Source organism: Silene latifolia, chromosome 11, assembly GCF_048544455.1.
Source record: "Silene latifolia isolate original U9 population chromosome 11, ASM4854445v1, whole genome shotgun sequence".
Classification (NCBI taxonomy): Eukaryota; Viridiplantae; Streptophyta; class Magnoliopsida; order Caryophyllales; family Caryophyllaceae; genus Silene; species Silene latifolia.
In genome coordinates, this window is record NC_133536.1 from 11,354,699 (window position 1) to 11,373,140 (window position 18,442).

The 18,442-nt window shown below is 34.5% G+C and overlaps 1 protein-coding gene across 1 annotated transcript; it reads left to right on the forward strand.

Annotated features, from left to right (window-relative positions):
• The first annotated feature begins 14,717 nt into the window (after positions 1-14,717).
• LOC141612919 (uncharacterized) lies at positions 14,718-17,207 on the forward strand. Its single transcript, XM_074431665.1, has 3 exons — positions 14,718-15,390; positions 15,452-16,099; positions 17,191-17,207. The coding sequence occupies exons 1-3, from the start codon at positions 14,718-14,720 to the stop codon at positions 17,205-17,207; spliced, it is 1,338 nt and encodes a 445-aa protein (XP_074287766.1).
• The last annotated feature ends 1,235 nt before the right edge of the window (positions 17,208-18,442 follow it).

Below are 18,442 nucleotides of genomic sequence, written 5' to 3' on the forward strand. Positions count from 1 at the left end.
TCCAAAGGGCGCGATGTCTCACGCGCTTTGTTCGGTGAGTTCGTCCTCGAACTCCGTTTCTGCCTTGACCTAGTTTAATTAGCTTACGTATTAACTAACTATTATCCGTATTATCACTAATCTCTGTTCGTTTATTAATTTCATTCTTTTATTCTTTTATTTCTTTTTCTCAAATTATCCGTTTTAAAGGTATTTTCGACATAAATCGCCTAATCCGTTGTAATCATTGTAATTTTCATTATTGTAATTTTCTTTTATTTATCCTATTTCTTGTATGCTTTCACATGTAAATGAGCATTAAATCCAACTTCGACCTAATTACATGATAAATTATGTGTCAACCGACTTAGTTAAATTCTCACATGCTAGGATTAATCTATTGGATGTTGCATTGCATGCATATAGCCGACGGTATATCAAGTACGAATAACTTCCCTAATCATTAGTAGAGGCCGCTATCGAGGCGGGCGGGATTAGGTGTTCAATCAAAAGAGCTTCCTAATACGTACCCTCACCCCTTACTCCAGATCTCCGTGAGCACCCGTGTTCATTGGCATCCACGAGAGTCATTCTAGACATAGAATGCTAAGGGTAACGATTGCTTAGTGTTCATGTCACTACTTTGTGTCTTGACATGACACGAGGTACTCGAACGGTTCCAATTTCCCATAAAAATTGGTGGCGACTCCATACAAAATGCAAACGCTTGTTTTCGAGCCCCTTCACCAAGCGCCCCCGTGGGCGGCCCGCTGTCCACAGTATGATCCAAAAATTATACTCTGGGTTCTTTTATTCGCTTGGTCCATTTCAATGTACATATTTTTTTTCGATTTTTAAAATTTTGTCAATATGTTTTTTCCAAGATTTTTTCAGATCTAATATGCTTCTTATTTGACTATTTCTTATTTATTATATTTTAGTACATTCATTAAAGTGTTTTTTTATGTTTCTTTTAGAGAATTATTCGTAATATTTTTTTTTTTTTGCTTTTTTTCTCCGAAAATCTCCACTTCTACATTAATTATTACTCGTATTTTTTTCATTTTAAAATATTTATCAATATTTTTTTTCGAAAACCTTCAAATCTACAGTTTTTAAAAGATTCGGTAGTATAATTATAATTATTATGGTGATTTAATTTTTTTAAATAGGTCGATGTATTCCGAATGATTAGATTTATTTCCGCAAAACAATTATACACATAATATTTTAGATACCTGGTATTTTTTTATTAAGATATTATTTTTTAAGGAAATTATATTTATTTACTATACTCCGTACTTCTTTTTTAAACATCATTTTTTTTAACATGAAACTATTTTTTTTTATGTAACAGTTGACTTGTTGAAATTAAAAGTCAAGAAGATTATTTAAAGTGGGTTGGAGAGTGATAACTGGTTTACAATTATTATCACTAATTATTGAATTGAGTAATTAAGAATTGACAATTGAATAATCAGAATAGAGTAGAAATTTATTAGAGAGGAGAGGAGAGAGGGTAATTAAATGAGAGGTAAAACATGGGGGGACCCATACAAAGTCAATTTTATGAATTTTATCGGCCAATCAGAGGCCTTCAAAGAACCTAGCTTTTATACTAGGTAGATATGATACGAGCACAACCAAAGTCAACTACTTTTCACTTTAACATAACGCTTTTCCAAAACGTGTAAAATAGAGGAGACCACGGCAAAATTTTGAAGGCTCAAATATAAAAATTTCCATATCTCATACTTCCTCCATTCAACTTCACTTTACCACTTTACTTTATCATGTTTGTCAATGCGTGTTTTACACGGTAAATATCGTTAGCTAGGTATTTGCAAAAATTATAAAAGTTAGATATTTTTAATGTATTCCTAAAGACGAATCAAACAAGATCACACATGAATATATTTTTAATTATGTATTAAGAGAAAATTGAAATTAAAGGTTGATTTGTGAATAGTGTAGAAAATTAAAAGTGGTAAAGTAGAGTTGAATGGAGGAAGTATTCTCTTATACACTATATAATCAAAAACGCTACGGTATTGACCAAGTTCAAAATATTCCCAAAATAAATTCCAGTTCGGAGCATACAAAGTCAGAATGAAAATTTACGTTTTCATATTCAAGCAAGACAGAGGTGATTACTCGCTCTGATACCAACTGTAAGTTTTATAGTCTAAAATTAACATGTTCTAGTTTCATAATGAACATGTATAAACTGAATGCGGAAGCGATAAAAGAGATCGATTACTTACCTCCAGCCATTGCTTAAAATTATTAATCCGTCTTAATGAATAACTCAATTCCTTATGCCTCAAATCTGTCTTGGCTTCCAAACTCTCAGCCTCACAACATAATGAGATAGATTTGGTGAACCTTAATCAGAATAAATATGTTCCCCTTATATAGACTCTTGCCATCAAAGAGTCAACGGGACAGTTTTCTAAATTGTGAGTGGTAACTTATGAGAGACAATAGTTGAAACAAAATCCTAGGCAAATTCCACCATACAATGGACCAACTTAATTTCCATAAAATACCTTAATTAAATATTAATATAATACTTATTTGATTTATGGAAATATCTTACATCTATTATATACAAATTCTCATCTGTACCGGTACTATCTTTGGTCACAAGCTTGTGACTTTTCACAAGCAAAGCAGGTAGAAAGGGGACTGTGAGAAGTCACAAGTTTATGACGGTGACAAACAAGACGACTTGTCTACTATTTCCTGGTAGTGCCTTTGTAGTTGTTGTTGATACGGTGGTGAGGCTTATAAATGTATGATCTCTTGCCATACATCATACATTATTAGAACTGTCAAATGGGTCGGGCTATACGGGTCGGGTCGAATACGGGTCGGGCCAGATACGGGTCGGGTTATACGGGTCACGGGTCGGGTTAGGGTCAGAATACAGGTCAAGAAATAATTTCTAACGTCTTTTTTAAACGATTTTTTTTTAATTAAAAAAATATTTTTTTAAAATGTAAATCATATTTAAAATTAATATTTTAATCATATTCAACGTTTACATTAATTATATTGACATAATTATTAAAATAAAGTTTTTTTAATAATTATTTTGTTATTAAATATTATAAAAGTTATATAAAATTAATTTTTTAGTTGTTTTTTTAATTTTAAGTAATAAAAAAATATTTTTTTAACTATTTTTTCAAATATAATATATAAATATTAATATTTTAATAAAATTATTGATTTACTTTTGACCCAACGGATCGACCCGTTCGGGTCGGGTCTCGACCCTAAAATAACGGGTCATTTCGGGTTCGGGTCAAACGAGTCGCGGGTCGAAAAAACGGGTTTATAATCCTACAAAAACCGGCCGAGTCGGGTTTTCGGGTCGGGTCGAATTTTGACAGGCCTAATATTATCCAACATTAATTCTTAGTAGCTGTCACTTTTGCTTTGATTGTTCTGAGCTTTTGATTTGTCTTTTTATTTTATTTTCCTGATGTATATCAGCAAGAGTCAAGAGGTAAATTGCATCTGTTTCGAATTTCGTGCCGTTTTTGTCCTATATGCATAATAATGGAGTATCTCTTTTTGTAATATTCCGTTGCCACATTCTATTCTTGAATCTTGAAGTTTCTATGAACTCAGTCCCACGATTGGCGGTAAAAATAGTACGATGTTTTTTGGGATGAAATTCAAAAGTAAATTCGTAAGAGCTTTGCTCAATGCGGACTACATTGTACTATAGTGTATTAGTATACACCGGTGCAGTAGCTGTCCAATACCAAGGTATTCATGCCAGCGGCGGACCAGGGCTGCGCACCCTTGGTTGGTGATTTTTTTTTTTTTGGACCTTTAAACAAGAATATATATTATTTCCGTGTTAACATAGACAATAGCTAGTAGTGGCTCAGTGGGTAAAGATTTCAATTCTGAGCAAGAGTATAGTGGTTTGATCCCCTAAAGCAGTCTTTCTTTTTTTTTTCTTTTTTTTTTTGGCTCTCTGCTACTCGGACCATACTTATTTCGTTTATTTTTTTCCAACAACTTGTATTGCATTTTGTGTAAGTTGTTCAAATCTTAAAACTTTAATATTTTTCTCAAAAAAACCCTTATATTGAAAGTACCCATTCGCCAATTTTGTAATTTAGATGTTAATTTTCAATTCTCTTAGATAAAATTTTCTATGAACATTTTTTTTACTTCTTGTTTTGATTCATTGTCGTCTATTTATGATTTTGTGTTGTGAAATTTGACTATGTAATGACGATGATGAAATTTTATCTTTAGTTATTTTGCAATGTTGTTCGAATTTTTTTTTTCTTTCAATTGTGCACTCCCACCTGTTGGAGTAGGAAGTTAGTTGAGTCTGTTGTAGGTTAGTTAGACCATAGTCTAACAACCATAGTTAGTTAAATCATAGGAGTAAGTCGGTGTATCACTTAGTATAAATAGAAACATCTCCTTAATCATATGTACTGAATGATTCTACAATATCAATCAATTCTTACATTCAATCTCTCATACAATTCTCTTTCTTAAGTTCTCTCGTTCTCTCTCTTTAGTTATACATCATCATATTCAATCTCATCAACATCATGAAGATGATCAAACATCTTCATGGTATCAGAGCAGGATCAGCTTCTTGATTCTGTCTCGTGATTAGTTTACGCTTCCGCACATCTTTTCTTTAGTTTAGTTTTTGTTTAGTTTGATCTTCTTCATCTTTTTGTCATTTCTTTCTACAAATCTTCTTCTCACCAATATAATCAATATCACCATGCCAGAAACAGAATCCGCCATTGGAGTTGATGATCCTCACTATATCCATAACACAGATCTTTCAGGTGTAAAGCTTGTTGCGAAACCTTTTGAAGGATCTGGTTATGGAAATTGGAAGAGATCAATGTTGATTGCGCTTTCAGGGAAGAATAAGTTGGGTTTTATTGATGGCACCATTCCAAAGCCGTCTGCTACTTCTGCTACTTCCAAGAATTGGCAGCGATGCAACGACATCGTCTTTTCTTGGATCCTTCATTCTGTTTCTAGTGAGATTGCAGATTCAATCCTCTACAGTACTTCTGCTCAGGCTGCTTGGGAAGAGTTGGAAGAAAGATACGGTCAATCCAACGGAGCACAGCTTTATGAAATTCAGAAAAAGCTCAACAATTTTGGTCAAGGGAATGATAGCATTGTCACGTATTTCACCAAATTAAAGGCTATTTGGGATGAAGTAGAAGGCATGGGTATGAATCCTAGATGCATTTGTGACTGTAATTGTGGAGCCAAGGAAAAACAAGCCAAGTTTCAAGAACATCAGAAGATCATCCAGTTTTTAATGGGTCTGAACGACTCCTATAATGTCATCAGAGGAACTCTCTTGATGCAAAATCCTTTGCCTAAGCTTGCTGTCATTTACAACAGTCTTATTCAAGAAGAAAGACAAAGGGAGATACATAGTCAGTCCACTTTTCAATCTGATTCTGCTGCTATGTTCACCAAAAACATGAATTACACTAATAATTCTTGGGGCAATCATCATAACAAAGGTTATCAGGGAAATGATCGAAATTTTTCTCAGAATACCAGGAACTATGGTCCTAACCAGTCTGTTGGACAGTCGAATAATAACTTCAATTCTCAGGGTCAGAACACTAATTTCTCTTCTCAGGGACAAAATCCTAATTTTCAATCTCAAGGTCAAAACACCAACTTCAAGCCAAATTTCTGTAAGTATTGCAAGAAGGGAGGTCACACAGTCCAGAATTGTCGTCACCTGCAGAATAGGAACAGGCGCTTTGCTGGCAATGTGTTCACTGAAGACAACAATGGGCAAGCTTCAGGTTCTTCTTCTGACCAGCAGGGTGGTTCTCTAAATTCTACTGATGCACCTGTTTCTAGTGCTAATTTTGCAGGTAACAACTCCTTCACTAATTCATTTCCAAGTTCTAATGCTTTCTTGAATTCTTGGATTTTAGATTCTGGTGCTAGTAATCATTTCTGTTCTAATAAAGCTCTATTTACTGATATGCATCATATATCCAAACCCTATTCTGTGACCTTACCAAATGGCCAGCTTGTTACTATTAACACTGTTGGAACAGTTCATTTTTCCCCTGATTTTTTCTTAACTAATGTGTTGTATGTGCCTTGTTTTCAATTCAATTTGCTCTCTGTTAGTAAACTGAACAAGCAACTAAACTCAGTAGTTAGCTTTACACCTAGTACTTGCTATCTGCAGGGTTGTTCCAAGAAGCCCTTGGTCCTTGGTAAAAACTTCAATGACTTGTATCTGCTGCAATTACAAACTGCTGGAAGTTCTTCATGTAATAACACACTCAATAAAAAGGATGATGATGGTTTTATTCCTGTTATAGCTGCCAGTGTAGCTGAATCAGTGTGGCACACTAGGCTAGGACATTTACCAATGTACAAACTAAGACTCTTAAAGTTGAATGATTCAAACTCTACTTGTAATAATAATATCAATGCTTGTTCAATTTGTGCTAAAGCCAGGCAACATAGGTTGTCTTTTCCTGTTAGTGAATCTGTTTCTTTACATCCTTTTGAACTTATTCATATAGATCTTTGGGGACCTTATCATACCCCTACTTACAATGGTTACAAATACTTTCTGACTATTGTTGATGATTTTACTCGTTGCACATGGACTCATTTACTTTCCTGTAAGAGTAATGCATTTGATTTCATTCGAACTTTTATACATATGGTTGCTACACAATTTAACAAGAAGGTTAAAATCATACGATCTGATAATGCTTTTGAACTTGGTTCAAGTGACATCACTTCTCAATTTTTATTGGATAATGGTATCATCCATCAGACTTCTTGCTTTCATACACCACAACAAAATGGTGTGGTTGAGAGAAAGCATAAACATTTATTGGAGACTGCTAGGGCTCTGAAATTTCAGTCTAATTTACCAACTAAATACTGGGGAGAATGTGTTCTCACTGCCACTTATATTGTTAATAGAATTCCTTCCAGAAAGTTACAGAATTTATCTCCTTTTCAGATCCTCTTTGGCAAGCCTCCTGATTTGTCTTATTTAAGGTCTTTTGGCTGTCTAGTATATGCATGTACCCCCAAGCCTGGAAGAGATAAGTTCAGTCCTAGAGCTGTTCCTTGCATTTTTCTAGGCTACCCTTATGGCAAAAAGGCCTATAAACTACTTACTGTTGACAGTCATAAGATTATTAATTCTAGGGATGTTGTCTTTCATGAGAGTATTTTCCCTTATTTGCATCAGAATGCTTCTAGTTACTTACCTGTTCCACTAGAAGACATCTCTTTATCTCCACCTGTAGGTACTACTGATGACCTCCATTTTCATTCAACTGAAGTTTCCATGAATAACAATGACCATACAAATAATAATAATGACTCTATTGCTCAAAATCTTGATACATCAGGTGTTCAAAATCACATTACTAATTCTAATATACATAGTACCACTACCAGACAATCTACTAGAGTATCTAAGCCACCTTCTTATTTACAACATTATGTCTGCACAACCAAAAACAAAAGCTGTAATGCTGTAATTTGTGGTAATACTTTAACATCATTATGTGAGACATCTACCTCTTCTATTTGTTGTTCTGTTGTTCCTGCTTCTCCTCTGCTGGCTGCTACTGCTATGAGCCAGCACCAGGAGCCCAAGAGTTATGATGAGGCTGCTGCCTCTCCTGAATGGCAAGCAGCAATAGCTGCAGAGTTTCAAGCACTTGATGTTAACAAAACTTGGTCACTGGTTCCTTTACCATCTGGCAAGAAGACCATTTCCTGCAAATGGGTGTTCAAAATTAAACATAAATCAGATGGTTCAATAGAAAGGTATAAGGCAAGATTGGTTGTTAAGGGATACACACAGAAAGAAGGTATTGATTACAATGAGACCTTCTCACCTGTGGTAAAAATGACAACAATACGAAGTCTTGTTGCAGTAGCCACAAAGAAAGGTTGGTCTATGACTCAGTTGGATGTCAACAATGCATTTTTGCATGGGGACCTAGATGGAGAAGTCTACATGAGGGTCCCTCCTGGTTTACAAGTTCAAGATAAGAAATTAGTTTGCAAATTGGAAAAGTCCTTATATGGTTTAAAACAGGCATCAAGACAGTGGAATGCTAAGTTGACACATGCCTTAAGATCAAGAGGGTACAAGCAATCTTTAAATGATTATTCTCTTTTCCTTAAAAAGACAGATGGCAAGGTTGTTTTTCTGGCAGTCTATGTGGATGATATATTAGTTGTAGGTGATAATGAATCAGAGATCACAGCTCTGAAACAGTTCCTAGATGCTACATTCAGAATCAAGGATCTGGGAAACCTGAGTTATTTTCTAGGTATGCAGTTTGTCCAGACACCAGCAGGATTAGCAATGCACCAAGCAAAGTTTACAAAGGAGCTACTTTCAGAATTTGGGTATGAAAATTGCAGGACTGTGAACAGTCCATTGGATAGTAGCATCAAACTTGATCAAGAATCTGGTAATCTCATTGACAATCCAGCAGAATATAGGAAGTTAGTTGGAAAATTAAACTACCTCACCAACTCCAGACCTGATATTGCATTTGCTACACAACTACTAAGCCAATTCATGGCTTTCCCAAGACAACAACATTGGACAGCTGCAACACATGTCCTAAGGTATATTGCAAAGGATGTCTCACAGGGCATTTTATTCAATCACAACCAAGTTTTTACTTTGGAAGGATACTGTGATGCAGACTGGGCATCCTGCTCACATTCCAGAAAGTCTGTCAGTGGATTTGTCATTTTTCTGGGAGGCAGTCTGTTATCTTGGAAGTCCAAGAAACAACAAACAGTTTCTTTATCCACTGCAGAGGCTGAGTACAGATCACTTCGAAGACTTACAGCAGAGTTAGCCTGGTTGAGCAGATTGCTTTCTGAGATGGAAGTCCCACATTTAGCTCCAATACCTGTCAAATGTGACAGTCAAGCTGCCATCCACATTGCTAAAAACCCTGTCTTTCACGAACGAACTAAGCATATTGACTTAGATTGCCACTTTGTCAGGGAAAAACTGATGGATGGCCTGATAAGCTTGTCCTACATTCCAACTAAAAAAGAACAGCAGATTTGTTCACTAAAGCTCGTGGTCCTCAACACAATGTATTGCAAGACAAGTTGGGTCTGTTCATCACACCCTCCAACTTGAGGGGGGGTGTTGGAGTAGGAAGTTAGTTGAGTCTGTTGTAGGTTAGTTAGACCATAGTCTAACAACCATAGTTAGTTAAATCATAGGAGTAAGTCGGTGTATCACTTAGTATAAATAGAAACATCTCCTTAATCATATGTACTGAATGATTCTACAATATCAATCAATTCTTACATTCAATCTCTCATACAATTCTCTTTCTTAAGTTCTCTCGTTCTCTCTCTTTAGTTATACATCATCATATTCAATCTCATCAACATCATGAAGATGATCAAACATCTTCACCACCCTTAAACTTCTGGGTCCGCCACTGATTCACGCTAAAGTGTTTACTTCTGCTATATGTAACTAGTGTAGTTCCCGTGCTATAGCACGGTACTTTTTAGATTTATTTTATAAAGAAATATTATCAATTAAATTATTTGCATAAATGAAGTATACTTTTAATTTAATGTTATAATCTACTAAATATAATATTAATAAGAGGTTGAAAAAAAAGTTTACTACCATAAGAAGATATTTTTAGTTAAGTTATTTTTTTACTATTAAAAATAACACAATAATTTTATACCGTTAGATGCAACTAATTTATGACATTAATAGTATAATTATTAAGTTAGTTGTATAATTTTATTAAAACGCGTATTGAACTTAAATCGAAAAGCAGTAAAAACTATTCCTCGCGTCGAAAAAGACGATTTACGAATTATTAAAATAATGTTTTCACTTTTTTATTTCTAATAGAAAATACATAAGTGTGTTTACATCCTTCAAAAAATAGTCCATATACCAAGACAAAAATTTACATAATAAATAAATGATGATTTCTTACAAAAGAGGTAACATATAAATATAATATAAATTTAAATTTATACGAAATCAAGTTCACTCATCTAGCTTATAATATGACATGTAGAGTCCAAAATTATGGGTTATTAATAACTTTTACTTTGATAGATGAGATAGAAAAAGTGGGCTACGTATAAGGTCCACAATTTACAATCCATCAAATCTTGTTGTGTTAATAGTATCCAGAAAAATAGGCCCAATTAAGAAGAAGTCTCTTTAGGCGGGAAAACTAAGAGAATTTTTATTCTCTTAGTAGTAGGGGGGATTGGTGGATTCCGGATCTTGTATGCTCTGTTTGGAAGATTATTTCCGCTGTGTGTAATTGGTTTCAAGAGTACAAGGTGTATTTTTGTCGCGGTGGCCGAAATGTGAAAGGTGTTTAATTTTCAAGGTAATTTTCACGTTTGTGATGCGGCTGAGTAGCCGATTGTTGTCCTTCCTGAAACGGGATTGGCCAGGTTACTTTTCTCCAGATTCTCGAAGGATATTGTCATTCCTAAAATTCTCAAGGACATGTTTATTCTGATACCAGCTGATAAATTCCGCATGGACATATATCCTCTACAAAAATTAGGAGAAAGCTCGATATGTAAACTCACTGACACGAGTGACACCATAATTCTTTCGACCATAAGTTTAATACTCCGTAGGATTTTAATGTGATATATTTCATTTGTACATACGGAGTTGTCCTCATTAGCTAATCTTTGTACTCCTATATAGATATGGGGTCTCTTGACACCATACAACTATTTTTGTTTGTGCATTTTGTCCTTGACACCATAAGTTTAATACTCCGTGGGATTTTAATGTGATACATTTCATTTGTTTGTTTAGAAAATGCTTTATAAAAATTACTACTCACAACCAGGCATATATATATATATATATAGCCTTCCACACGGATTACTAGTATTCTCGTGCTCTTGCTTGAATTTGAACCCAAATAGCAAATGTTACAGTTGCTGAGACTGTTTCCTAGAACCATCAAACGCAACAGTCGCAACCACTGTTTCTTTACCTTGACTTTTAACACTTGAGCCCATCATTTTTGTATCAAATACATGCTGAGGGAGAGACTGTTACTAACGTGTTTACTTCCGCTGTGTGTAATTGGGGTCTAATAGAGTCATGTAGAGTCGTATTTATGTATGGCCGAGCCCACGGCCCGTATTGAGTCGAAACCCTAAGCATTGTGTACTATATATTGATACATGTATAATGGAAGAGGCAAGGAATGATTTACCTATCGTAACATGGTATCAGTGTATCCAAAAATTACAAAATTAAAATCATAAACACCCTAACCCTAGCCGTCATGACTAACGGCGAAGGTAGCTCGAAAATCGATGCCTCTTCTCCATACTATCTTGGTTCTCAAGATCGTCCAGGCGATTCAATTACCTCGACTCGTCTTACCCTTACCAATTTCGATGATTGGGCACACGATGTTAGTGTTGCTCTAAAGTCTCGGCGGAAATTTGTGTTCGTTAATGGCACAATAACCGAGCCCAAGCCTCCATGTACAATGGATGATTGGGAAACTATCCATTCCATGCTCGTATCGTGGTTGTCACACACGATTTCTCCTGAAGTGCGTGCCCTACTTCCGAAATACAAAAATGCTAAACGATTATGGGATGATCTCCATGATCGTTTTGGGGTAGTTGACGACTCTCGGATTCAACAACTAAAATCTGCTCTCCGTGACTGCCGTCAGACCGAGGACATGTCAGTAGCCGTCTATTATGGTAAGCTTTGTCAACTTTGGGATGATTTAGATTCTCATGAACCTATTATTTCATGCAATTGCCGTGATAAATGCACTAGTGGGACACAATACGCGGCTCGTCGCGACTCTGACCGATTACATCAATTTTTACTTGGTTTATTGCCAAGTCCGTATTCCTTTCATCAAAATAACCATTTTACCAAAATTATTTACCAAAGTAACCATTTTACATAACTATTTTCTAAATTAACCATTTTACATAACTATTTCCTGAACTAACCATAGAATAAAAATAAAAAAGAGTAAACATTAATTTTCAGATCTTCCCCTCTTTTTATCCTTGTCGGCTGTCGTCATTGCACTTGCGTTTGTGTTGCTCTCTTCTCATATAACAAAGTATCTCTATAGTTCATAGTTGATGTTCATTAAAGTGAAGCTGTAATTGGACCATTGGTCATGTTTTATTGGTACGTCGAAGAGGAATTTAATCAGTCCTAGTCCCTAATTCTCTATAGTCTATTGTTCACTTACATACTATCATACTTACATATATGCTTTGGACTTTAATCTCAGTCTCTTCATATTCACTATTTTAATAAACATCGGTACTTAGTAGGGGTAGTACCTTAATCGAATTGCAAAGATAGAAAACCGAGGAAACATAGAAGATATCGGATAAATCTGTAGGCGGGCAGTAGGGAGTTTAATATGAGGTGAAAGAGTATAAACGGAATTTGAAAATACTAGCATAGCATTACATACGGAGTATTATATAATACCCAAAGCGATAGACCACCAGTACTCCACAAGACTATGCCAATGAAATGCATTGCAATGATTTTGTGAATTATACACAAGGGAAATGTACGATGAATGAGCCTGGAAGAAAGATTGGAGCAGGTGTTCTTGCAAAAAAAAAAAAGGGGGGGGGGGATTTTTTTTTTGAAATGAATAATGGCCAATTTGGAAAATAGTTGCGTAAAATGGTTATTTTGGTAAATAGGTTTGACACAATGGTTATTTTAGTAAAAAACCCGTGTAATTGATGGGTTCCAAATCTTGTATACTCTGTTTGGAAGATTTTATCGTCCTTGTTTATTTTCACGCGCCGTGTGTAATTGGGTTCAAGGGTGTATTCGTTTGTGATGTGGCTGAGTTGCCGATTGTTGTCCTTCCTGAAACGGGATTGGCCGGGTTACTTTTCTCCAGATTCTCGAAGGATATTGACATTCCTGAAATTCTCAAGGACATGTTTATTCCGATACTAGCTGATAAATTCCGCATGGACATATTGTCGATAGAAATTAGGAGAAAGCTTGGTATGTAAATTCACTGACACGACATGAGTGACACCATAAATCTTTCGACCATAAGTTTATTAGGATTTAAATGTGATATATTTCGTATTATGTTTAGCAGGATTAAAATGTGATATATTTCATCTGTACATACTAGGTTGTCCTCATTAGCTAATCTTTGTACTCCTATATAGATATTATTAGAGAATAATTAACTAAGATATTCTATATATATGTATCTACTGTATATTGTGTAGCTTAGTCAAAGATTTAGCTCCTTAATCTTAGGCTTAACCTAGCTAACTAATTCTCTTATCTTAGGAGTCTCACATTAACCTAGTCCTATATTGTAATACCCCGAATAAAATTAGTTTTGAGATATATATGGTAATAGGACTATCATAAACTTTATAGACTAGACTCGTATATTTTTTCTGTATACACGAAGACGGCTCCATTTTAATAATTTGTCTAAGAGTATATGAGTCGGACCCGTTACGATTTTTACTACTCTATTAGATAATTATGAAAAAAAAAGAAAAAAAAAACAAAACAAATTATCACCCAAACTCCACGTAGGCCTACATTCATCAAAACTACATGGTTAAGAATTAGAAATGACTTCCACCGTAAGGAAATCATTAATAAAGGGTAGCAAGACAAGCCTACGAACAACGGAACAAGGCGTGAATCGTGAGTCGAGATAATATATGGGAAGGGAAACCGATAATAGGGTAATACTAAGAGGGCAAAGAAGTTCTTTTATACCAATTAAGGTATGATTTCAGGAATCTTTGTCGATATAAGTAATTGTTTACCTTTGAAATAAGAGATTAGAAATAATCGGTTATATTAGTTTTTTTGTTAATTCCATCTTATGATTGTTATACTGCTCACATGTTATATTAGTTACCGTCTTATGAATATATGACTATGATAAGGGTACTGTCGTTATAATGCATCATTGGCCAATTGTAGCATTCGGGATACGATTATTGGTTGAGATGACATTACAGGGGAATAAAAACTGTGTACACAGTAGGAGCGTTGGCTCCATACAAGGGAGCAACGTTGGTATTATAGACGTTGGCTCCAGGGCGTTGGCCCATAGTAAAAAGGGAGCATTAGCTCCAGGGCGTTGGCCCATTTTAAAAAGGGAGCATTAGCTCAAGGGCGTTGGCCCATTTTAAAAGGGAGCGTGTGAAGAATGAGTATTGCTGACATGTGAATGACATCAGCAAGTTAGTTAGTTAGGAATCTGTTATTAGAGTATACTATAAATATAAGCAACAAGCAATGTAATTGTAACTGATTCACAACAATATATTACAACAACTTCTCTCTCTTATTTCTCTCTCAATAACAAACTCTCTCTATAATTGTTCATACTCATTAAGCTTCTAGTGTAGTCATCAATGGAGGAACTTCATCTTCACATGGTATCAGGAGACACGGGGGATTGATTCTGGTTCATTTCTGGTTCTTTTCGTCTCTAGCGTGTTGAAATTCTTCAGTTTGTGAGGATGTCTCTTCTTCTTTCTTGTTTTTTTTTTCCAGCTTCCGCAGAATTTCTCCATTCTTGATTACTTTTTCCTCTTTTTTTTTCTGCATCTGCTTGAAGTTCTTGCTTGATCAATCTGTTTGCTTTTGATTCATCATAATCATGTCGTCTGATACTGCAAATTCTGTTGTTGCACCTTATGCTGTTCTTGATGATCCGCTATACATTTCTAATACTGATCAACCGAATTTAAAGTTGACTAAGATAAGATTCAATGGAAGTAATAGCTTTCTTCAATGGAAGCGTGAAGTTTATAATGCTTTGATTGCTAAAAATAAGGAAGGATTTATTGACGGTACTTGTAAAACTCCTGATAAAACCGGTAATACTTATCATCAATGGAGGAGGTGTGATCTATTAGTTATGCGTTGGTTGACTAATTCCGTAGAATCACATATTGGTGAAACCTTGAAGTATTGCTCAAATGTTAAAGAAATGTGGGAAGAATTACTTGAGAGGTATGGTCAAACCAATGGACTAGAGATTTATTCATTGAAAAAGGAATTAGGCCAAATTTCTCAAGAAAACACTAGCTTAATTGAATATTATAGCAAGATGAAGACTGCCTGGGAATGTCTTGATGAATTAGATCCTATACCTTACTGTTCATGTGGAGCATTGACTAGTTGTACTTGTCAACTGTTGAAAAGACTCTTAGATAGAGATAATAACTCCAAGCTCATTCAGTTTCTCATGGGCCTCAACCATGGATATGAGTCTGTTAAGACTAATGTATTAACCATGGATTCTTTACCACCACTGAACAAAGCTTTAGGTCTTCTTCAGAAAGTTGAGAAACAAAGATTGATTCTTTGAACATATCTTTGTTCCCACAGAAGTGAATGCTTATGCTTCTGCTAGGTCTTCTGATGTGTCTCAGGGAGATTGGAAGAGACAAAAGTCTGATGTATCTGCTGACAAGCCCTCACCAAAGTTCTGCAGCAGTTGCCAGAAGCCAGGCCATACTGCTGAAGAATGCTACCATGAAAAACCGTGTGATTATTGTGGCAAGAAAGGACACCCTATTGCTAATTGTTACATCAGACTCAGGCATCTTGCTAACAAGTCTGGTAGAGGCAGGGGCAGATACAATTCTGGTGGAAGATCTAATGTTTACCACAGGCGCGCTAACAATGCTGATGTTATTCAGGGTAACAGTCCACTTGATGTTTATCCTGCAGGTAGTTCAGAGTCTTCTGCCATAGAAGTTGACCAGAATGTGGTGAATGGGATTGTAAAGAATGTTGTGCAGCAAGTTTACAAAGCATTGTCTGACAAGTCTTCTGTCGCTGCCATCTTTGGGACATCTACTGTGAACTTTGCAGGTACAAAGTTATATTCTGAGGCTTATACAGTAGCACAAACGTATGGTCAAATGGATTGGATTGTAGATACAGGAGCATCTGACCATATGACCTCAAAAGTTGAAATGCTCTCTAATGTTAGATCCCTGAATTCACCTATCTTAATAGGTCTTCCAGATGGTACTATTACGTTAGTGCATACTTGTTGGAGCTGGTGTCCTCCACAAATTAGTGTGATAACATTTGTAAATCTCTTACAGGTTCACAAGGGTATACTTCGTATATTTAATCAGTTGATTAACGTTTACCTAATAACGGTTGGCTTGCTAGAAAGTTTGACGTTATTATCATACAGATGGCGGTGATCAACTGGTCCCTAAAGGTCACACCTATAGGACGTATTTGAGAAATGTGGTTATAGAAATATAATTACATTGATGCCCAAAATGACTAAAAAGTTAGTCAATGTGTTGATGAGATAATTATTTAATGAAAATTAAATAATATTAAGTTGAGACTTAATTAATCAATTCGTAAATTAAATATAATAAGTTATATTTAAATTAAATATATATAAGGTTAGTTTGGACGAATTAATCTGTTAATTCGTAATTAAATATAATCAGTTATATTTAATATCAACAAGTTGAATGTCTCATAGTGGTAATAGTGAGGGTACACAAGCCAAGAGGTCATGGGTTCGATCCTCACTAGATGACAATTTAACACACTTTATATATTTTTGGAGAGACCAAAAATAAGGAAATTTTATTTCCTTATTTCGGTTCACTTGGCCGAAATTAGGGAAAGGTTTTCTTTTCTTAATTGACTTCAAGTTTCGGTCTGTATAAAAGAAAGGTAGAGAATTATTTCTACCCTAATGCTTTTTCTGACCTTGCCTCCTCTTTCTCATCACAAGAACACAAAGACAATAAAATTTTACAGAAAATTTTAGATTGATTTCTAGCATAATCAAAGGGCATATCTCAGATCATCTTGGGTGCAACTAATAGACGAATATCAATTTTGATATTGTTCTTAGGCCATATTTGCTAGGACCAAAGGTTATTTCTGAATCCTTTACTTTTGTTTATGTATTTTATTTTATGACCATTGATCATCTGCATTAAATCGTTATAATCCTTCTAGTTTAAGGGAAGTATACAGACTTATTTCCCACAAGTGGTATCAGAGCACTAGGCTACGATTTTAATCTTGATGATTTTCATAAAAATTGTATGTAAACTTTAACCTGTTTTTCGAAAAATTAGGGTTTCGAATTTTATGATTCGGATTTTTTTTTGTGTGTGCCGTTTTTTCTTTCTAGTTTGATGATATTTTTTCCATTCTATTTTTCATATTATAGTTTATAATCAGTTAAAATTATCATATGAAGAATTGGTTGTTTTAATTTAATGCAGATTAAGTTAAAATTGAATGGAATCATCATGTTTATGATAAAAAGATTGTTTTTGCTATATAGTTTTTGGCATATAAATTGATCATGTTCATTATTTCATATGCTAATCATGTTCTAATAGCAAAGGTAAACAATTTAGTCATCAAATCTAGTTTTAGGGCATTTTGCCGCAAAAGGAAAGAAAAAAAAGGAGAGGCCGTTTTTAGGGTTTACCGAAAAAAAAAAAATTTTTTGTTAATTTTTGTTTTTGGTAAACCGAGAAAAAGAAAAGAAAAAAAAATTAGGAAAGTTTTTTTTTATTGCCTTTTGCCGAAAAAGATGGAGAAAAATTTTTATGGAAAGTTTTTCCTTGTTTTTTTTTTTCTATTTACCAAATTAAAATAGGAAAGGGGTTGTTTTTTTTTTATTTCAGCCGTGACAATTAAAAAAAAATAATTTTTTTTTTGTTTTTTTTGGCCGAGACATATTTAAAGCATTGGATTTTGTTTTTTTATTTTTTATTTTGGTCAATTAGTTATTGTGAATCGGTTCACAATTTTATGATACCGAGTTATTTTAAAGCGGTTTAAAATTTTGACGGATAGAATTCATATTACAAGTTTAATATGGATTGAAATGAAATTAATGTGATTAAATTGCGGAATTGTCACTTAATTTAATTTAAATAGGTGGTTTGGATAAATTAATCAACATAATTAATGAATTGTGTAATGTATGTTTAATTTATTTTTAGTTGATGCTTTTAATTTTGTTGAATGAATCGAATGAATGAATTTTATTTACGTATTTATTTTTGCAATCGGTTGTAATTTGTAATACTCAGTGTGGCCTTAGTCTAATTATGTTTTCGTAATGAAGGAAACATGATTCTTATGTAATTATGAGATCTCGAATCTCCTTTATTTTAGTTTTGGGTTTTTGAAATTAGAATATAATTAATAGGTCAATTATGTAATTTTATTTATTGTAATTTCAAAGAAGACTAAAGATGAAGATTCAAGCTCACTCCCGCTACATGGATCAAGATGGAACATCAAGACAAGCTTCTCGGGTCCAAGGATGGATTCCAAACTTGTATTTATTGTTCATTTTGATAGGATAGG